This window comes from Pogoniulus pusillus, chromosome 40, assembly GCF_015220805.1.
Source record: "Pogoniulus pusillus isolate bPogPus1 chromosome 40, bPogPus1.pri, whole genome shotgun sequence".
NCBI lineage: Eukaryota > Metazoa > Chordata > Aves > Piciformes > Lybiidae > Pogoniulus > Pogoniulus pusillus.
Window position 1 is genome coordinate 6,849,271 of NC_087303.1, and position 20,534 is coordinate 6,869,804.

At 64.0% G+C, this 20,534-nt stretch overlaps 2 protein-coding genes across 6 annotated transcripts; one reads left to right on the plus strand and one right to left on the minus strand.

Moving 5' to 3' along the window:
• The first annotated feature begins 3,258 nt into the window (after positions 1-3,258).
• FAM187A (family with sequence similarity 187 member A) lies at positions 3,259-4,503 on the plus strand. Its single transcript, XM_064174704.1, has one exon. It carries the CDS (start codon positions 3,259-3,261, stop codon positions 4,501-4,503), a length of 1,245 nt encoding a protein of 414 aa, XP_064030774.1.
• Positions 4,504-11,676: 7,173 nt separating this feature from the next.
• On the minus strand, positions 11,677-19,906 carry LOC135191847 (kinesin-like protein KIF18B). 5 transcript variants are annotated; one of them, XM_064174458.1, is made up of 15 exons: positions 19,805-19,905; positions 18,556-19,011; positions 17,675-17,832; positions 17,123-17,227; positions 16,760-16,870; positions 15,850-16,047; positions 15,517-15,693; positions 15,171-15,245; positions 14,943-15,055; positions 14,591-14,811; positions 13,511-14,057; positions 12,773-12,931; positions 12,239-12,334; positions 12,019-12,109; positions 11,677-11,765 (listed from the first exon to the last, which is right to left on the minus strand). In XM_064174458.1, the coding sequence occupies exons 1-15, from the start codon at positions 19,860-19,862 to the stop codon at positions 11,739-11,741; spliced, it is 2,592 nt and encodes an 863-aa protein (XP_064030528.1). In that variant the 5' UTR covers positions 19,863-19,905; the 3' UTR covers positions 11,677-11,738. The 5 variants fall into 5 exon arrangements, with proteins under 5 accessions (XP_064030528.1, XP_064030529.1, XP_064030531.1 ...); XM_064174459.1 differs by lacking the exon at positions 16,760-16,870; XM_064174461.1 differs by lacking the exon at positions 15,517-15,693.
• Between the last annotated feature and the right edge of the window lie 628 nt (positions 19,907-20,534).

Below are 20,534 nucleotides of genomic sequence, written 5' to 3' on the forward strand. Positions count from 1 at the left end.
GGGGAGCTCCACACCAGCGATGGAAGGGCCTCAGGGGGTCAGTGGAGGGGGGATTGATGTTGGAAGATCAGAGCTGAAAACTTTTTGGCTAAATAAGCTCATCATGACCTGGTCTGGGGCCAGGAAAAGAAGACTGGAAGGTCCTGAAGCCTAAAGGATGGGATGAGAGGTGGGTGGCAAGTGGAGAGAGCCATTCTCTTGTTGGTGGTGCACAGCAGCAATGAGCCAAGGAGCAGTGGACACAAACTGGAGCAGAGAAGGTTTCAGCTCAACAGGAGGAGAAACTTCTTTGGTGTGAGGGTGACAGAGCCCTGGAGCAGGCTGCCCGGGGGGGTTGTGGAGTCTCCCTCTCTGCAGACTTTCACAACCCACCTGGATGCATTCCTGTGCAGACTACTTTTGGCAGGGGGGTTGGACTCAGTGATCTCTGGAGGTGCCCCCCAGCCCCTAACATTCTGTCACTCTGGGATTCTGTCACTCTGTGTGACCTCGAGAGTTAAAATAACCAGGAACAAGAGGCAGGAATTAAGAGCAGTATCTAAATGCAGGAAGATTCTGCCAACTTGTGTAGCTAATCATGTCTCCTTCTGGCTCCTTGACAGAAATCAGAGGCAGATTGGGACACAGATCAAACCATCGAGGTGTCAGTGGGGAGCTGGGTACTGAAACACAGCCCTCGAGGAGGAGAATTTCAGTGCCAGTGGAGGACCCCCTCGGTGTGATGAGTGATGGAGCTGATGGAGCACAGAGACAAATCCTGGGCTCATGAGTGAGAGGCTTTTCCCTTGTTGTGGGACTGGATACAAATCCTTCTTGTTTCAGCTAAGGAGGTGCTGGGGCTGTGGAACTACCCCCAGCAGAGCTGTGCAGGGCTGGAAGAAGCAAAGATCCCTCTGCTCTGTACGGCTGCTGCACACCAGGCAAACCACCCTGAGCTTGGGGCAGTGCTGCCAGGAGTGGGGTGCCAGGAGTGGGGGCTCTGGGGCCAGCCCTGGAAGGACTGCTCTGGCAGGGGAGGTTGGACTCGATGATCTCATTGGGTCCCTTCCAACCCCTGTGATGCTGTGACTGTCACAACAGGAGTGGGCTCCCTGTTCACCTAGAGGTTGCTCTGCCCTCCACAGGCTGCAGATGCTGCCAGGACACCACAGGACCCCCCTGCCCCTGTTGTGATGACAGTGGCCTGTGTCCTCACCACCAGTGCCCAGTTGCCTCCATGTGCATGGCCTGGCATGACTGTTCCAACAGGAGTGGCTTGACAGGGCAGCAAGCCCAGCTTTGGGATTCCCACCAAAGGCCCCAGCCCCCCGGCACAGAGCCCTGCTGGGACAGAAACTCAGCCTTGGCTAAGGCTGGACATGCCTGAGGGGCAGGACCCACCCAGAGGGATCTGCACAGGCTGGAGAAGTGAGGCTGTGTGGACATCAGGAGGTTCAGCAGGGCCAGGGGCAAGGTGCTGCACCTGGGTCAGGCTGACTGCCAGGGCAGGGCAGGTGGGGGTGAAGGGATGGAGAGCAGCAGAAGGACTTGGGGGTGCTGCTGGGTGAGAAGCTGCACAGGAGCCAGCTCCGTGGGCTGCCAGCCCTGTCCTGATCCCAGCAGTGTGGGCAGCAGGGGGAGGGAGGAGATTCTGCCCCTCTGGTGCTCTGCTGAGACCCTCCCTGCACTCAGCCTCGTTGGACCTGAGGAGCTCCACCTGGCTCTGCTCCTCCAGCCTGTGCAGGTCCCTCTGGATGGCACAGGTGACCCAAACTCAGACCTTGCCTCAGAGAAGCAGCTCAAAGCTCTGAAGCATTTTATCTGCTTTGGTTTGCTAAGTGTCAGATCTGCTCCCTGCAGGAGCATTGTGCTGGCAGCACACCTGAAGCCCCTGCAGAGGAAGGACAAGGTGGAGAAGGGGAGGAATGTGCTGTGGAATCCCTGTGCAGCCCAGGCCAAGGCCCCGCAGGGCAGCGAGGTGGAGATCCCCCAGGTGAGGGAGAAGCTGTCTGAGTCTGTGCCCACATCTCAGAACTCATCTGGGGATGGTTTGGAAGCAGCCACACTGCTCTCCTGGCTGCAGACCACAGGGGTCCTCCCATGGCACAGCTCAGCACCTCCCCTCCAAGCCCTCTTGGAGTTCTCCTCCGTAGGATCCTCAAGCTTCTCCCAAGCATGCTGAGCAGCCTGGCACATGCCTCATTGCTCACTCTGCCTTCACCTCGGCTCAGAAACCACTGGCAGGTCCCTTTTGCTCCAAAACCCACCCAGCAAAGCAAAAGGAAGAGTCACCCTGGCAGGCAGAACCATTCCTCTCTCACCTGTTCTGCAGAAAGCACTCAGCACCAAATTGCAGTCTTTGGGATCACCTCTGAGGCCTGGCTTGGTGGCATCTCTCTTGGGGACATCTCTATCCCTGCAATCTGCCATGGGTGCCCTTCTTGCTACTCTCCCCAGCAGATCCCTGTCCCTCCTGAACTGGGGAGCCCAAAACTGGACACAATATCCCAGGTGAGGTCTGAGCAGGGCAAAGCAGAGGGAGAGGAGAACCTCCCTGGATCTGCTGCCCACACTCCTCTTAACGCCCCCCAGGACCCCATTTGCCCTCTTGGCCCCCAGGGCTCATTGCTGCCCATGCAGGACTTGCTGCCCACCAGCACCCCCAGCTCCCTCTCCACAGTGCTGCTCCCCAGCAGATCCCCTCCCAGCCTGTCCTGCTGCAGTTATTGTCCCTTCCCAGCTGCAGGACTCTGCCCTGCTCCCTGCTGAACCTCATCAGGTTCCTCTGTGCCCAGCTCTCAGCCTGGAGGTGTCTCAGCCAAGCCTCCCAGTTTGGTATCACCAGCAAACCTCTGAGCAGACTCTGCCTGTCTGTCTGTGCCCTCACAATGCCACTGATGAAGATGTTGAACAGGACCAGACCCAGGACTTACTCCTTGGGGACTCCCTGCACAGCTGTGCTGCACAGCCAAGCTGCCCTGCGTTGCCCAGGACACTGGCAGGGAGGAGAGCTTCTGGAGGTTCTAGAGCCTGTGTCCCTGGAGACAGCCTGCCCTGGGCGGGCAGGGAGCACTTCCAGCAGGTCCTCAGCTGGGCTGGGATATTTCAGCTGCTCTTTGATCCCTGCAGGGGCCCGGGGAGGGCATTTGCAAACCCCATCTTTGGCGAGCAGTGCTGCTCACCGTCCCAGGCAGTGCTGGCACCGCTAACCCCACGCGTGGGCTCCTGCTGCCCCTGTTGGGAGCACGGTGGCTGGGGACAGAGAGGCTGCTTGGTGCGATGGAGATGAGGCTGCCAGGAGCTGCCCTTCTGCTCTGCCTGGTGGATGTCCTCCACGCCTCTGCCGCTGAGGAGAGAGGAGCAGTGCTGCAGGGCACAGCCTGTCCTGCCTTCCTCATGTTTGACAACGCAGCCTACTTGGCCGACATGACCTTCGAGCTGCCCTGCAGCTGCAAGCCGCAGGAGGTCTCCTCTGTCACCTGGTACTTCCAGGAGAAGGCAGGCAGCCGCAGAACCACAGTGCTGACAGACTTCGCCGGCACCGTGATCGTGGACTCCAGCCACATCCGCACGGGCAGCGCCGTGCTGCAGCGCTTCAGCATCCGCATGTTCAGCCTCATCGTCTTCCGAGCGCAGGTGAGGGACTCGGGGCACTACCTGTGTGGCACCGAGGAAGGGCACTTCTTCTACGGCTACGACGTGGACGTGCAGCCCACCGAGCACCTCAGGGTGGCTTTTGTGGACCGAGGCCAGCACGTCCAGGACGACTACACGAGGAAGCTGTTCAGGCTCTTCACCGCCTTCTGGGACTGGAGCAGATGCGACCGCTGCGGGGTGAGGGGCGAGCAGCGGCGCATTGGGCTCTGCTACCTGCGGAGCGGCCAGCTGCACCCCCGCTACCGCACCGCCGTGCCCAACGTCACCTCCTGCGGCTCCAGGGCTGTCCCCGCCCGTTTCCAGCGCCCCCTCCGCCTCCACAGCCCCGAGCTGGCCATCCGAAGCTGCCTGACCCCTTGCCAGAAGAAGGACGCCCCCGAGGAAGGCGTCCAGGCCATTTCCAACGTCATCGCCAAGCTGGGAGAGAAGCCCTGGCAGCCTCGAGTGCCCACCCAGTTCCACAGGCAGCCCGCGGGGAGCAGCCTGACCCTCGGCTGCCCGGGAGCCCGCCCCGAGCACGCCGTGGCCTGGGACAGGGGCTCGGTGCGGCTGTACCGCTCCCGGTACCTGCTGGGCGTCAACAGCAGCATGAGAGTCTTCATCGACCACGGCGACCACCTGCACATCCGGCGGGTGCGGCTCAGCGACAGGGGCACCTACTACTGCTGGCGGCAGGGGCGGCTGGCGGCAGGCTTCAGGCTCAGCATCACCTACCCAGCGCGGCGCCGGCGCACGGTCCACGACCCCGAGACCATCTACGCCATCAAAGCCATCGGCGCCAGCTACGTCCTCATCACCATCATCTTCATCGTCCTGCAAGTCTGCTGCTGCTGCTGGCGGCTCTGCAGGGGCCTTGCCAGGTCGTAGCATCTTCACCACGGCCCTGAAGTGTCACCTCACAGCTGGGGCCATCCTCCTGTTGTCACCATCAGCATCATCTACCCAGTGCAGTGCTGGTGGATGTTTGATGACCCTGAGACCGTCTACACTGTCAAGGTGATTTGTGTCAGCTATGTCCTCCTCCTCCTCCTCCTCCTCCTCCTCCTCCTCCTCCTCCTCCTCCTCATCATCATCATCATCATCATCATCATCATCATCATCCACATTTGCTGCTGCTGCTGGCGGCTCTGCAGGGGCCTTGCCAGGTCGTAGCATCTTCATCACAGCCCTGAAGTGTCACCTCACAGCTTGGGCCATCCTCCTGTTGTCACCATCAGCATCAGCTACCCAGCTCAGCGCCAGCAGACGTTCAATGACCTTGAGACCATCTACACTGTCAAGGTGATTTGTGTCAGCTACATCCTCATCACCATCATCATCATCCACATCTGCTGCTGATGTTGGCTCTGCAGGGGCCTGGTCAAGTTGTAGCATCTCTACCATGCCCCTGAAGTGTCACCTCACACCTTGGACCATCCTCCTGTTGCCACCATCAGCATCATCTACCCAGTGCAGTGCTGGTGGATGTTTGATGACCCTGAGACCATCTACACTGTCAAGGTGATTTGTGTCAGCTATGTCCTCCTCCTCCTCATCATCATCACCCACATTTGCTGCTGCTGCCAGTGGCTCTGCAGGGGCCTTGCCAGGTTGTAGCATCTCCACCATGCCCCTGAAGGATAACTTCACACCTTGGACCATCCTCCTGTTGTCACCATCAGCATCATCTACCCAGCATAGTGCCAGTGGACGTTTGATGACCCTGAGACCATCTACACTGTCAAGGCAATTTGTGTCAGCTACATCCTCCTCACCATCATCTTCATCATCATCCACATTTGCTGCTGGCAGCTCTTCAGGGGCCTTGCCAGGTTGTAGCATCTCCACAATGACCCTCATGGGTCACTCCACACCTTGGACCATCCTCCTGTTGTCACTATCATCACCATCTGCATGTGCTGCTGCTCCTGGAGGGTGCTCAGGGGCCTTTCCAGGATGTAGCCATGCCACTGCTGGGTCACTCTACACCTTGGACCATCCTCCTGTTGTCACCATCAGCATCCTCTACCCAGAGTGGCACCAGAAGATGTTTGATGACCACCAGACCATCTAAGCCATTGGCAGCAGCTATGTCCTTGTCACCTTCATCATCATTCATGCCTGCTGCTGCTGGCAGCCCAGCATGGGCCTTGCCAGGATGTAGCATCTCCACTATGCCCCTGCTGGGTCACTCTACACCTTGGACCATCCTCCTGTTGTCACCATCAGCATCATCTACCCAGAGTGGCACCAGCAGATGTTCAACGACCCTGAGACCACCTACACCATCAAGGCCATCAGCGCCAGCTATGTCCTCATCACCATCATCTTCATCATCACCCACATGTGCTGCTGCTGGAGGGTGCTCAGGGGCCCTGCCAGGACATAGCATCACCACCATGCTCGGACTGTCTACACCTTGGACCATCTTCCTATTGCCACTGTCACCTTCATCGTCACCCACATCTGCCACTGCTGGCAGCTCTTCAGGGGCTCTGCCAGGATGCAGCATCTCCACCCTGGCCCTGCAGGGTCACTCCACACCTTGGACCACCCTGCTGTTAGAAACCAAATGCCCAGGCCAGTAGAAGTCACAGTGCCACCCCTGCTTGTCCTCCTGCTTGGGCTGAGAGCAGCACAGCGAGGCTGGAGGTGCAGAGCTGCCCATGCAGCAGGCTGGCATGGCAAGCTGGGCACAGCAGGGTGCCACATGGCTGTGGCTTGGCCCTGCCTCTGCTGCTGCCTTGCAGAGGGTTTTAAACTGAGTCGACCTGTTCAGAAGACTTCTTGGAGCTGCAGCAAGGCCTCCTGGCCAAGATCCACAGAGTCCTCCAACCATGGCCATGATTTATTGGAGCTGCTTGTGCAGGAGGTGGATAAAAAGATCCTCCAGGCTGCTCTGAGCCAATTCTCCTTTTCCTCACCCTCTTTCTTTACTGCTTTTCACTGCTGGGAACTTTGAGTGCCAACGTTTCAAAGTGCTCCATGGTCTGAGCTCCTCCTGGAGCAAAAAATCTTTCCTGTGAGTTTTGGGTTAAATATTTTGGGGGTCGGGTCCAGAGGAGACTCTTGAGAGGCTGAGGGGCCTGGAGCAGCTCTGTGAGGAGCAAAGGCTGAGAGCCTGCAGAAGAGCAGCCCCAGAGGGCAGCTGAGCAATGCTCAGCAAGAGCTAAAGCACTGTAGGGGGCAAGAGGCTGGGGCCAGACTCTGCTTTGTGGTGCTCAGACAGGACAAGGGCCAATGGGCACAGACTGGAACCCAGAAGGTTCCATGGGGAGACACTTCTGGACTTTGAGAGTGACAGAGGAGGCTGCCCAGAGAGGTTGAATCTCCTTCCAACCCCCCCCAGGCATTATAATCCTGGGCCAGCTGCTGTGGGTGCCCTGCCCTGCAGGGGAGGAGGAGTGGATGATCTCTGGCAGTCCCTTCCAACTCACCAAGCTGGCATTGGGGGTTCTGTAGTGCTGGGCAGGGTCTCGACAGCCAAGAGAGCTGCACCCATGCCAACCTCATGGAGTTCAACAAAGCCAAGTGCCAGGTCCTGCTCCTGAGTCAGGGCAATCCTGAGCACAGATCCAGCCAGGGCAGAGGAAGGATGGAGAGCAGTGCCAAGGAGAAGGACCTGGGGGTGCTGGTTCAGCAGGAGCTAACACAGGCTGGCAGCAAGCACCTGAAGCCCAGAGCCAGCCCTGTCCTGGGCTGAGGGCAGCAGCAGCAGGGAGGGGATTCTGCCCCTCTCTGCTGAGACCCCACTTGGAGTTTTCTGTCCAGCTCTGGAGCCCCCAGACCTGCTGAAGCCTTCCAGTGTTTGAAGGGGGCTGCAGGAGAGCTGGAGAGGACCTTCTGGCAAAGGTGTGGAGTGCCAGGAGGAGGGCAGGTGGCTTCAGGTGGGCAGGGGCAGGAGGAGGGCAGGTGGCTTCAGGTGGGGAGAAGCTTTATCTAGGTGTGAAAGTTTCTCTACAAGGAGATAGTGAAGCTCTGGAAGAGGTTGCCCTAGGAGGTGGTGAAGGCTCTGACCTTGGAGCTGTTCAAGGGCAGGTTGGATGTGGCCTCTAACAACCTGGGCCAGGGGGAGGTGTCCCTGCCCGTGGCAGGGAGAGGAAGGTCAGAACTAGATGAGGCTTAGGGTCCCTTCCAAGCCAACCCTTTCCATGACTTCTTGATTCTGTGTAGTTGGCCACAGCCACCTGGGTGGCTTTGACTGTGAGTGGGCTCAGGGACAGGACTGCCTTTGGGGACATGGTTGGCACCAGGGAAGGCAGCTGGCCTTAGGAAGGTCAGTGCCCTTGGGGACGTGCTTGGCACTGGGGACATGGTGATGTGGTCAGCCCCAGGCACAGCGCTGGCCTGGGCTGTGCCATGGCAACTCCTGCCCCAGCATTGCAGGGGCAGCAGGCCTGGGTCCTCCAGAGCAGGAGGAACACCAAGGAGGGAAGAGGCAGCTAAAAGAGCCTCCCCCCAGAGCCACCCCTGCTTGTGCCACCATCCTGCTCCTCCCACGGCCACAGCCGCCCTGCGAGCTGCATGCTGGAGAAGTCCTGCCCAGGGATGGGATCCTGCAGGAGCCACAAGGGGCACGGGAAAGAGCCTGAGGAGCTGCTACCTACCACACACCAGCTGCACCCTGCCCAGGAGGTCAGGAGGAGGATGCCCAGCCAAGCCAGACAAAAGGGACCATGGAGACTTGGGCATGGCCAGGTGGCAGCCCATCTGCTGCCACATGTTCTAACCTGGCAGCAGCTTGTGGTTGGCACCAGTGACAGGCAGGGCTTCTGCCTACAGAGGCACCCAGACACCCCAGCAGTGGCACTTGGCATCACTCACCTGCCAGCCCAGGGCTGCCCCAGGCACACTCATTGTGCCAGCCCATGGGGACAGGGCACCTCCCTTCCCACAGGTTCTCTCAAGGCCCCCAGGGGGCACAGCCCCCCCGGGATGAGTGGGACAGTGTGGGGGCTTTGGGCTCCCACCTGAGCTCCTCAACAGCTCCCCAGAGCTTTCTCTGTGCCCAGCTCCTCCCCAGCCAGCTTCAAAGCACAGAAGCTGGCACTGGGGCTGGCTGCAGGGAGGCAGAGCTGAGCTCTGTCCCTCCTCATCAAACGAACTGGGAGGGGGCTGCAAGTTGGCATTAGAAGCTTCCAGCTGTGAGCAGACAGAGATCTGCTGCTGCCAGGCAGGGCACAAGTCGGGCAGGAGCAGTGCCCAGTGCCTGAGGCACAGCAGCACCCCCAGAGCTGCGTCCACCCTCCCAGTCCTGCTCCTGCCAAGCTTGGTCACCTCTGAGGGTGGCTAGGAGGAGCTGCTACAAGCAGCCAGCTGTGGCAGTGCCCAGCTGTGCCAGTGCCCAGCTGTGCCCTGTGCTGGCAGCAAAGGACAGCCCCAGGGGCCCTGGGATGATGGCAGAGGTGAGGGAAGCCAGAGTGGAGCCCAGCCCAGGAGGAAGGGCCTGGTCCAGGGGGAGCCACAGCCCCATGGTGCCCGAGGGGAGGCCAGAAGCAGCAGAGCAGCTCTGAGAGTCAAAGAACCAAACCTTTAGTGCACAGCACAAAGCAGGGAAGCAAAGAGGGGGGAGAGGGAACCGAGCCACAAACCGGGAGGGGAGAGGGAGGGGAGAGGGAACCGAGCCACAGACCGGGAGGGGAGAGGGAGAGGGAACTGGGCCGCCAAGGAAAGAAACAAGAACGGGAGGGGAAGCGACAGAGATGGGAACTGATCCGCAAGAGAAGGGGGAAAGGGGACAGGGACAGAAAGCAGGACACAAAGCAGGGGCTGAGGGCTGCAGGAAGGAGGGTGCAGAGCTCCCGAAGCAAGGGAGAAGTTGGCATCAGGGCAGGGAGGTTGGGCAGGGGGCCCTGAGTGGTGGAGCCTTCACAGGAAGAGCTTCTCTGGCTGGGGTGCAGCTGCCAAGGGCTGGGCACGCTCTGGGCTCCTCTTGCTGCGCTGCTGCTCAGAGGCCCTGAAGGATGCTCTGTGGCTGCAGAGAGAGCAGAGAAGGGCATGAGGCAGCTCCAGAGAGCAGCAGCACACCCAGGACCCCTCCTGAGCCACCCCCAGGCACTCTCAGCTCCCTTCCCTGGTGCACTGCCACAAGCTGTGGCTGCATCCAACCCCAACCAGCACCAAACACCCCCGTGCCAGGCACTGCTCCTCTCAACGGGTCTGGGGCTGGCACAGCAGCAGTCTGCAGCCTGCCCTGGAGCAAGGATCACTCCTGGCACAGTGGTTCCCAGGGCAGGCTCACCTGGCACACAGAGGACTTGGCAGCTCTCTGCCTGCTGCTCCACAGCTGGGGGATGCGGCTCCGATGCCCACCCAGGGTGGGGCAAATGGTTCTGTGGGGGGCAAAGAGGCCATTTGGAACCAGGCAGGCTCAGGGCACAGCCTACAGGCAAGGTGCAACTGCAGGCCATGGGCACTGGGCACACAGTGGGGCTGACAAGCAGCTGCTGGCAGCTCTCTCACCTCTCCTCTGCCTTCTGCCTCTTGTTGCCGCTGAGCAGCATCTGCAGGAGCTGCTCTGCCAAGCTGGGCTGGGAGAGAGCAGGCAGAGGGCAGGGATCAGTACAGCAGCCCCAATAGGCACCGAGACAGCCACGGCCTGAGCAGCCACAGGGACACGGCAGGAGGCCTCCCACAGCTCTGCAGGGCTGCTCAGCTCCTGCATTCTCCTCTCCATGGCAGGACCTGCAGCTCTCCATCTCCTTCTCGACTTGTTGGGAGCAGAGCAGGATGATCCCAACTCCACCTGGGCTAGAAGTGCCCCTGGGCACACAGCCCCAGAGCTAACTCCTGCTGTGGTGCACTGCTGCTGCCTCCCACTCAGCTCCTGCCCAGCAGCACCCCAGGTCCCTCTGCACCAGGCTGCTCCCCAGCCAGCTCTGGGCTGCCAGCTGATCCCACCCCACACTCACCTGGCTTTGTCTCTGCTCTGGTCTTGCTGCCTGATCTCTGCCTGCTCCCCGAGACCTCTCCCTGCACTCCTGCATCCAGCGCTGCAGGCCTGAGAGGACAGCTCCGTGTCAGGATTGTCCCTACCCTGACCTCACTTGTGCTGGTCCCAGCTTGGTGCCAACAGCAAGTTCAAGGCTTTGTGCTCCTGCAGAGCTGCTGCGTGCCCACTGCTGCCACAACTGCTGCAGGGCTTCCAGAGCCAACCACAGCTCTGCTGAGCCCCCCCAGAGCAGGGCCAGCTGGGGCAGGAGCTGCCGTGAGGAGCAGAGGAGTTTGCTCACTCTTACAGTGCAGTTGCAGCCGCCCAGGACAGTGTCGACCCCCTCGTGGGTGCTGTGCAGGTCGCAGCTCTGGGCTCGGACGTGCCGAGAGTGCCCTCGGAGAAGACAAAAGGGTCAGCCCGGGAGGGAAGCGAACGCGGGCTAAGACCTGGGCCCCCCCCCTGCAGAGCCTGCCCCCACAGCCCTGTCCTCGGAGCTGCCCTTAGACCACCCAGCCCCAGCCCAGCGCCTTCGCAGCCTCCCTAAGGTCCTTACATCACCTTCGGGTGTCCAGAGCCCCACCACAGCCTGACCCCCCCTGCCCCCAACCCACCCCCAGAGCCCCACCACAGCCTGACCCCCCCTGCCCCCAGCCCACCCCCAGAGCCCCACCACAGCCTGACCCCCCCTGCCCCAACCCACCCCCAGAGCCCCACCACAGCCTCACCCCCCCTGCCCCCAACCCCACGCCCAGAGCCCCACCACAGCCTGACCCCCCCTGCCCCCAACCCCACGCCCAGAGCCCCACCACAGCCTGACCCCCCCTGCCCCCAACCCACCCCCAGAGCCCCGACACGACCTGACCCCCCCTGCCCCCAACCCCACCCTGCAACGCCCCCCAGGACCCTGCCCCACTCCGCCCCGGTCACTCCCTCCCTGCTCACGGCCACCGACCCGGGGCCACGCCCCCCGCGCTCATTGGTCCTTGGCCGAGCGCAGCCTCCTCCTATTGGCTCTCCAGCGCCGCCCGCCCCGCGCAGTGCACCACGGGAGCTGTAGTCCCGCCGGGGCCTGGCCCCCAGCGCCGCGCCCCTGCCCCATGGCTGTGCCCAGGGCTGCCCACACAGCCCCAGCGGCTCCTGCTCTGCCCGGGGCTGGGCACGCTCTGGGCTCCTCTTGCTGCGCTGCCGCTCAGAGGCCCTGAAGGATGCTCTGGGGCTGCAGAGAGAGCAGAGAAGGGCAGGAGGCAGCTCCAGAGAGCAGCAGCACACCCAGGGCCCCTCCTGAGCCACCCCCAGGCACTCTCAGCTCCCTTCCCTGGTGCCCTGCCACAGGCTGTGGCTGCAGCCACCCCAACCAGCACCAACACCCCCGTGCCAGGCACTGCTCCTGGGGCTGGCACAGCAGCAGTCTGAAGCCTGCCCTGGAGCAAGGATCACTCCTGGCACAGTGGTTCCCAGGGCAGGCTCACCTGGCACACAGAGGCCTTGGCAGCTCTCTGCCTGCTGCTCCACAGCTGGGGGATGCGGCTCCGATGCCCACCCAGGGTGGGGCAAATGGTTCTGTGGGGGGCAAAGAGGCCATTTGGAACCAGGCAGGCTCAGGGCACAGCCTGCAGGCAAGGTGCAACTGCAGGGGTGGGCACTGGGCACACAGTGGGGCTGACAAGCAGCTGCTGGCAGCTCTCTCACCTCTCCTCTGCCTTCTGCTTCAGGGCAGATGCCCTGCAGACCAAGGGCAGCTTGGGCACACAGGGTGCCTTGGTGGTACCTGCCCGGCCCGAGGGCCTGCACAACAGGAAAAGATGGTTAGTGCCAGGGCTTTAGCCTGGCTGCCCAATGCCAGGAGGCTGAGAGGCAACTGGGCCAGGGGCAGACCTTCAGGAGGTGGCACCAGCCTGGGTGCAGCTGCTCCCTGTCTGGCTGGGCCATTCCCTGTACCCATTTCCCAGCTCTCTGCAGGAGAGGAGGTGACCTCCTGCTTCCCAGCCCCCACTCCTGGCTCCAGGAGCCAGCTGGAGGATGCTCCATGGCCAAAGGAGAAAGAGCTTTTCTGGGAGTGCTTTCAGCTCTTTGCAAGCCATGCCCAGGGGAGCTCAGGCTGCTGCCAAGGGCCTCCTGCCCACCTCTGCTCTCTGCCCACAGCTCTGACAATCCACAAAGCAGTCACCAGCCTTGGAGCTGGAACCCCCAAATGCACAGGGAAGGCCCCAGGGCAGCACTCACTTGGGCACTGAGGGGGCATCCTGCTTGGTCAGGAGGCTGTGGCTGTTGGGGGCCTCCGACACACTGCAGCCCAGGGGCTCAGGGCTGCTGGCTGAGGCTGGCACCCTGCAGACCTCATAGGTGACATTGAGGTCGTGGCTCACAATGGCAGCTGCAGCCCTGGCACAGAGAGAGACAGAGCCAAGAAGCAGTCAGGTGGTGAACTTCAGCCACTGCCACCAAAGGCAGGCTCAGCACCACTGGCATCACCTCTGAGCCCCTCCTCAGCTGGGCAGAAGCTGTGAGGGAGCTCTAGGGCAGGCACAAGCTGGGAGATGCCCAGGCCCTGCCTGCAGCACCTGAGCTGGGAGCTCTCCTGGTGCTCACAGGACTCCTAACAGCAGCCACTCCCTGCCTGGCATTGCCAGCAGAGGGAATCCCACAGGACTGGATCCCTCGGAGCCAAATCCTATCTGAGGGCAGGCAGTGCCCTGGAAAGCAAAAACCTGTCCCCACCTTCATGCAGCTCATGCCCAAGGAGGCTACATGCAGGAGAAGGGTGGAAAGACTGTGCAGCAAGTGGCACACAGGGATGGCACAAGGACACTCACCCCCCAGCTGCTGCTTCTCTTCTGCCAGCCATGCCCAGATGAGCTCAGCCCCCTGCTGCCCACCCACCAGCCCAGCTCCTCCTGCCCACCCCCCCCACAGCTGCAGTGATCCCCAAAGGCACAGGGAAGGCCCCAGGGCAGCACTCACTTGGGCACTGAGAGGGCATCCTGCTTCTCCAGGGGGCTCTGGCTGTGCTCCCAGGCAGGGGCCTCCAGCACACTGCAGCCCAAGGGTCCAGGCCTGCTGGCCGAGGCTGGCAGCCTGCAGACCTCATGGGTGGCATTGAGGGCAGGGCCAGAGGGCTGGGGCAGGGCACAGCCACTCTGAGCTGCCAGCTGGGACAGGGGCACACGGCTCTGGGTGACTGTCACTGGGCACAGGCTGGAGCTGCAGGACGAGGCTGGCAGGGAGCCAGGGGGTGCTGGGGCTGCAGCTGGCAGGCAGAGGCTGTCCAGGCTCTGCCCTGCCCTGGCAGCCTCTGCTTGCTGCCCACACCTGCGCTGCCGTTTCACCCGTGGGGAGAGGCTGCAGGGAGATGCCAGCTGCGAAGAAGTTGGCATCTCAGGGGACCTCTCCCTCTTCTTAATGGGGCTGAGGGCCAGCAGCGTGGCACTGGTGAGCGGAGCCAGGTGCTGCCAGCCGGGCAGGGGAGAGCTGATCACAGGGGCACCAGGCACAGCCACAGAGCTCTCAGCTACAGGGGCAGAGAAGAGACCAAAGTCACCTCCCTGCCTGCACCTGCCAGGCACCCCCAAGCCCCAGGCCGTGCCCCTCTGCCCCACACCACCCTCAGCTCTTTCCTCTGGAGGCTCCACCAAACTACAGCAAACCCAAGGGCAACAGCAGGCACAAACAGCCCTGCCCATGCCAGCCTGAAGGCACCATCCTGCTCCCACAGCAAGGGCCCCCTGTCAGTGCCAGGGCTCTGCCCACAAACAGCCTCTGCAGAGCCACAGCTTTGCTCTCTGGGCCATGCAGTGGCACTGAGGAGGAGGAGGAAGAGTTCAGCCCTACTCAGACAAAGGCTGCCAGGGCTCAGGCTACAGCTGGGCTGCTTGGGGCAGAGGCACCCCAGAGGAGCACCCAAGAAGAGAAAGGGAGGCTCAGAACCCACTGGGTGCCAGGCCAGCAGAAACTCCTCTCCCTGCCCTGTGCCTACAGCTGCCAGCTGCACCCCCCCAGTCCCCCCTGCTGCATCAGATCCTAGACAGGGGAGAGGACACAAACCTGGCTCCTGCCCATCACAGCCCTGCTGGCTCCTCTGGGCTGGGCTGGCCCCGCTCAGCTCTGCAGCTGTGCTTGCAGCTGGGACCTGCTCCTGCCTTGGAGCAGCCTCCTGCTGGGCCTGGGGCTGCACTTCCTCGGAGGCCACTTCGGGAGCCAGGAAGCTGCCATCCTCGTGCAGGGACTGCAGCTGTGGGGGGCAGCTCACGGCAGGAGCTACAGCCCTGGCACAGAGACAGAGAAAAGGGCCAGTCAGGTGGGGAACTTCAGCCACTGGCACCAAAGGCAGGCTCAGCACCACTGGCATCACCAAGATGTCACAGCCAGCTCCACCCCTCCTCCCTGCCAGCCTCACCTGGGCAGCTCCGAGGGGCCAGAAGAGTGGGCAGGCAGCAGCACTGGCACCTGGCTCTGGGACCCCCGGGCAGCATCCTCGTAGGCACGGAGCTTGGCCCGCAGCTCTGCCACCTGCGAGCGAGGGTCAGGCGTGGCTCAGCCCAGGCCATGCCCCAGCAGCTCGGCAGCCTGCGTGCCAAGCCCAGCCCAGGCAGAGCCCAGCCCTGCCCTGCCCAGCAGCTCTCACCTCGGCTCTCAGCTGCTCGCACAGCTCCGTGTAGCCGCACACGTGGCAGTCCACGCTCAGCAGGTTGCGCTTCAGCTGCGGAGACAGCGAGCAGCAGAGCTGAGAGCAGCCCCGGGGCAGCTGCTGCCCCTCCGCCCGGCCCGCAGCAGGGCAGCTCCATGCCCCCTGCCGGCTCCCGTGCCCCAGGAGCACAGGCTGGCTGCGGGGCAGAGGGGGCCCCGGGCCCGGGGGCAGGCGCAGGCTGCCGCAGCTCCGCCAGCGCTGCGCGCCCACAGCCGGGGCAGGCAGCGGCAGGAGCGGGCAGCGGGCGCCAGCCCGGGGCAGAGCGGCGCCAGGCGATGCTCACCGAGACCCTGATGGCCTTGGCCTGGCTGGCATACTTGAGCGTGCTGTAGGTGTCCTCGGAGGCCAGCGGCGAGGGGCTGAGCGCAGCCAGCATGAGGGTGCGGCAGTTGCCGCCCAGGCAGTCCTTCAGCAGGCGCGTCAGCTTGCTGTCCCGGTACGGGACGTGCCCGCTCCTGCCCTGTGCCAAGGCGCCCAGGCGCTGCTCAGCTGCCGGCCCTCGGGCCCCGGCCGCCAGCCCTGCCCGCGCTCGGCCCGCGGCACCTCCCGAGCACAGCCCGGCCCGGGCTGCCGCCCGCAGCGCCCCGCCGGGGCCAGCCCCCGGGCACAGCCTTACCCTGCCGCCCGCCAGCGCCGTCAGGACGTTGATCAGGGCCAGCAGCGAGCGGTTGATGCTGGCCCCCTCCCGCAGCCGCTCGCCCCTCGTCTTGGCCACCGAAGCTCGCTCCGAGCCCGCCAGGTCCACCAAGCTCAGCTTGGCCACTCGCACGGCCCCACCGAGCCCAGCGGCACAGTCCTGCTGCTTCACGCACACCTGGCAGGGCAGAGGGCAGAGAGGCTGCAGCCGCACCAGGGAGCCGGCGGCAAGGGGCACAGCCACCCAGCCTGCCCTGCCACCAGCATCCCAGCCCCTGCTGCTGCACCCTGCACATCTCCCCTGCCTGCAGCACCCTCAAGACCCCCAGAGCAAATCCTGCACAGGCCTTAGTGCCACTGAAGGGCTGGGCTGGGCCCTCCCCAGCCTGGGCTCTGCAGCCAGGAGGCACAGCTGGCAGCAGGATGGGCACATCCCCTGCACCGCTAATGGCTGGCAGCAGGAACCCAGCACCTGCTGACCAGTCCAGCCAGGACTCCACCCAGGCACCAGGGCTGCCCCTGCCAAAAGCAGTGGGCACAAACCCAGGGCAGGCTGGAAGGGCAACCAGAGCACTGCACTGTCCACACAGCTGTGAGGGCTCTGCTAACGTGGGCAAGGGCTGGGAGCAAAACCCACTGCAGAGGGTGCAGGGGAGCAAAGGGAACTGGGGGGCAAAAGTCTGCAGAGCCCCCAGGACTATTGGCCCCAGCTCGGTGCCAATGCAGGGGACAAGCACAAGCAGGAGCTGTCACCAGCCCCTTGGAGCTTTTGGGGCCACAGACATCTCCCACTTGACTTGTGGCACACCAGCAGCAGCAGCCCTGGCACAGCATTGCTCCCTAGCCCCCTCTGGGCACAAGCCCAGGGCATGCCCCAGCAGCAGCCGCACCTGGAAGACAGCGTGGGAGCGGGAGGAGCAGGCGTTGGCATCCGTGGGATGCTGCGTCCGGTTCCTGTTGCCGCTCAGCAGCATCTGCAGCAGCTGCTCTGCCGAGCTGGGCTGGGGAGAGCAGGCAGAGGGCAGGCATCAGCGCAGCCCCAACGCGGGCACCCAGACAGCCGCGCACTGGGCAGCCACAGGGGCACGGCAGGAGGCCTCCCGCAGCTCCGCAGGGCTGCTCCCGCCTCGGGCTCGCCCTTGCTGCCGGCCAGAGGGCACCCAGGGGGCACCCCCTGGGCCCACAGCCCCCCCGACCCGCAGCGCTGCCTGGCACAAGCGGGGCCCAGCCCTTGTGCCTGCTTCCAGACCCACCTGGTGGAAGGACAGGCCCTGGACCACAGCTCCCCTGCCAGGCTCCTCCCGGATGCTCAGAGGGCCCTTGGGCTCCAGCAGGTCATGGATCTGCTCGTTGTAGACCTGCAGCAGGCAGCTCCAGCTCAGCCTGAGGCTTGCTTCCCCCAGGGGCAGCAGCACAGCAGCTCTGGAGCCCAGGGCCACGCCCAGCCAGCTGCCCACCCAGCACCACCTCTGCCACCTCCTGCCAGCAGGCACAGCTCAAGGTGCCCCAAAGGCAGAGCCCAGGAGGCCTTCAGCAGCAAGGCACTGAGCCACTGCTGCTCCACAGCCCTGGCAGCCAGGCAGCCCTCACTGCCCTGTGGGCCACAACAAATGCCCACAGCTCCAGGTGGCACAAACCAGCAACAGCAGCAGCTCACCAAATGGCCTGGGGGAGCCTGCTTCCAGTCTAGGGCTGTCCAGGGCCACTGGGCACAGCTGGCAGCACAAGGCTACCCCTAGCACTACGACCCCAAGCCCTCCAGGTGGTGCCTGGCAGCAGAGGGCACACAGCTGGGCACAGCATACCTCCAGGTAGGAGACCAGGACCTCATAGCTCCTCTCCTCCTTCATGGCCTCAAGCCTCTTGTACAGCTCCACCATGGTGAGGTAGATGATGCCAGGGCTCTGCTCCGAGCCCAGCATGGTGAAGGTTTTCCCTGCTCCCGTGGCACCGTAGGCAAACACTGGCAGGAGAAAGGGAGAAGCCTTCAGACTGCAGTTAATGCTTCAGTGCCATTTGTGTCCTCCTCCAGCTTAAGGAAACAGAGACACAGCCAGGCCCCAACCCCTCACCTGCTCTCACCTCATTTACCCTTACCAAGCCCAGCAGCTCCTTCCCCCATCCCTCACCAGCAGCTCTTTGCCCTTCCAACCCTTGCAGTTGGTCTCAGTTTTCACCTCGTTTCTCCTCTCCCATCCTTCAGCAGCCTCTCTGAAGGGGCCCCAGCAGAGCAGGACACCCTCACCCGGGCAGCCTCAGCCTCTCCCCCCAGCAGCAGCTCTCAGTGCTTCCCGACACTCACTCCTGGAGCTGCTCCGTGCGGATGCAGACAGGTCCCTGCCTGCCTGCCAGGCGGGCACGGGGACAGCAGCAGCCTTCGGCAGCTCGGCCAGCACCACAGAGCCAGCACCAGCCCCTGCGGGGCCAGCGCCCGGCCCGGAGCAGGGCGAGGCAGGAGAGCAGCTGCTGCCTGCTCAGAGCTGCCTGGCAGCAGCCAGGGGCTCCTTCAGCTGCACGCTGCTGAAGCCCTCTGCTGCGGGGCCAGGCTGACAGTTGGCATCGTGCAGCCCGGGGAAGCTTTGGAGAGGGCTTCTGGGAGCAGCCCAGGCTCTGCTGAGCGCACCCAGAGCAGGGCCAGGCGGGGCAGGAGCCGCTGGCAGCACCAGGGCACTTGGCTGGCTCTTACCGGAGCAGTTGTAGCCGTCGAGGACGCTGCCGAGCATGTCGCGGGTGGTGTGCTGGAACACCTCCTCCTGCCTCGCCTGCTCCCCAAACACTCGGTCGAAGACGAACTTCTGCTGTTTCCTCGGGTGCTTGGTGCCGCGGGCAGGCAGCGCAGGGCCGGAGGCACCACCCAGCCCCTCGGGGTCGAACACGAGGGTGTTGCGGTCGACGACTCTCAGCAGCGGCTGCTGCGCGGCTCTCTCGCCGGCTGCAGGGGGTCGCACTCGCACCACGACGGCCACGGTGCCCTCCCCGGGGGGAGGCACCAGCGCCATGGCGGCGGCGGCGGCGACCGCAGCGGGCTCCGGGCAGGGCCCTTGGGCTCCGCACAGCAGCGACTCAAGCAAAGCTCTGGAAATCACCGGCTGAAGTACACCGAGAAACACAACTCCGGGCTCGAAAGTCCTGAGAGCGCACTCTGAGAGGAGAGAAGGCTCAGCCAGGGAGGGGAAGCGCTGCGGGGGCAGCCTGGGGCCGCAGAAAGCCTTCACCGCCCCGCGCCGGAGCCTGCTCCCGCCGCCTGCCTGCCCCAACCGCCGCCGGTGCCCGTGCGGCTGCCGTTCCAAACCGCCCAAGCCTGCGCGTTTGGACCGGCTCCGGGGACCCTGCAGCCCCTTCGGGTGCCCACAGCCACACTGAGGCTGCTACACCCACACGGGCTGCCCAGAGCCCCTCCGCACCCTCACCCCTGTTCCACAGCACACACACAGCCATGCCCCGGCCCCGGAGCCCTTCCCGGGACCCTGCTCCGCTCCAGCCCAGGCGCTCCCACAGCCGGTCCCGGCCCCAGCCCTCTGGCCCTGGCGTCCTCCTCGGGACCCTACCCAATCGTCTCAGAAGCATTTGCCCCCGAGCCCTGGCCCCAGCCTCCTCCCGAGACCCTACCCCACTTCGTCCCAAGCGCTTCCGACCCCGGCCCCTGCCCCACTCCGCCCCAGCACTCTCCCTGCCCCTGCCCCACTCCGCCCCAGCACTCTCCCAGCCCCTGCCCCACTCCGCCCCAGCACTCTCCCAGCCCCTGCCCCACTCCGCCCCAGCACTCTCCCAGCCCCTGCCCCTGCCCCACTCCGCCCCAGCACTCTCCCAGCCCCTACCCCACTCCGCCCCAGCACTCTCCCAGCCCCTACCCCACTCCGCCCCAGCACTCTCCCAGCCCCGCAGGCTCCCGCAGCCGCCCCCAGCCCTCCCGTCCCGGCCCCAGCGCCCCTCACCAGCTCCTTCCTCCGCAGGGGCTTCAAACGTCCCGCCGGCCACGCCCCCCGCGCTCATTGGTCAAGGGCCGAGCGCAGCCTCCCATTGGCTGCTGAGCGCCGCCAGCCCCGCCCGCTCCCGCCCGCGTGCCCGCCCGCTCCGCGCGGTGCACGCTGGGAGCTGTAGTCCCGCGGGGCCTGGCCGCCATCTTTGCGCCCCAGCCCTGCCCCGGGCCCCGCCGGCCGCTGGGGAGGCAGAACCGGCGGAGGCAGCGCCGGGCGGCGGAGAGAGCCCGGCCCAGGGCGAGCTGGGCGCTGAGCGCGCCCAGACCCTCAGGCGATGCCAGCCACCCCAACCAGCACCAACACCCCGTGCCAGGCACTGCTCCTGGGGCTGGCACAGCAGCAGGCTGCAGCCTGCCTCACGCAGGTGCTGCTCAACCACAGCCACCAGGGCTGGGGCACAGCCTCCACCGCTGGGCACAAACAGCAGCTAGCCTGAGGCAGCAGCCAAGGCCCCATGGGTGCAGCCTTGGAGGCACTGAGGAAGCAGAGAGGTGGCACTGAGCTTGCTGGAGTTAGTGCCCAGCCAGCTCTGTGCCCTCGGCCTGGCCTGGGCTGCTGTCCTCAGCAACACCTGTCAGCAGAAACACCTGGTGTGGGGCACCAGGGGACCCCAGCAGTGGCACTTGGCATCACTCACCTGCCAGCCCAGGGCTGCCCAAGGCACACTCATTGTGCCAGCCCATGG

Bases quoted from the DNA above. Each gene is read 5' to 3' on its own strand.
- FAM187A (XM_064174704.1), top strand. From the start codon at position 3,259: ATGGAGATGAGGCTGCCAGGAGCTGCCCTTCTGCTCTGCCTGGTGGAT.
- LOC135191847 (XM_064174458.1), bottom strand. From the start codon at position 19,862: ATGAGCGCGGGGGGCGTGGCCGGCGGGACGTTTGAAGCCCCTGCGGAG. The intron at 15,246-15,516 runs GTGAGCATCGCC...CTGTCTCCGCAG, and splicing joins CCAAGGCCATCAGGGTCTCG to CTGAAGCGCAACCTGCTGAG. The intron at 15,056-15,170 runs GTGAGAGCTGCT...CCTCGCTCGCAG, and splicing joins GCGAGCAGCTGAGAGCCGAG to GTGGCAGAGCTGCGGGCCAA.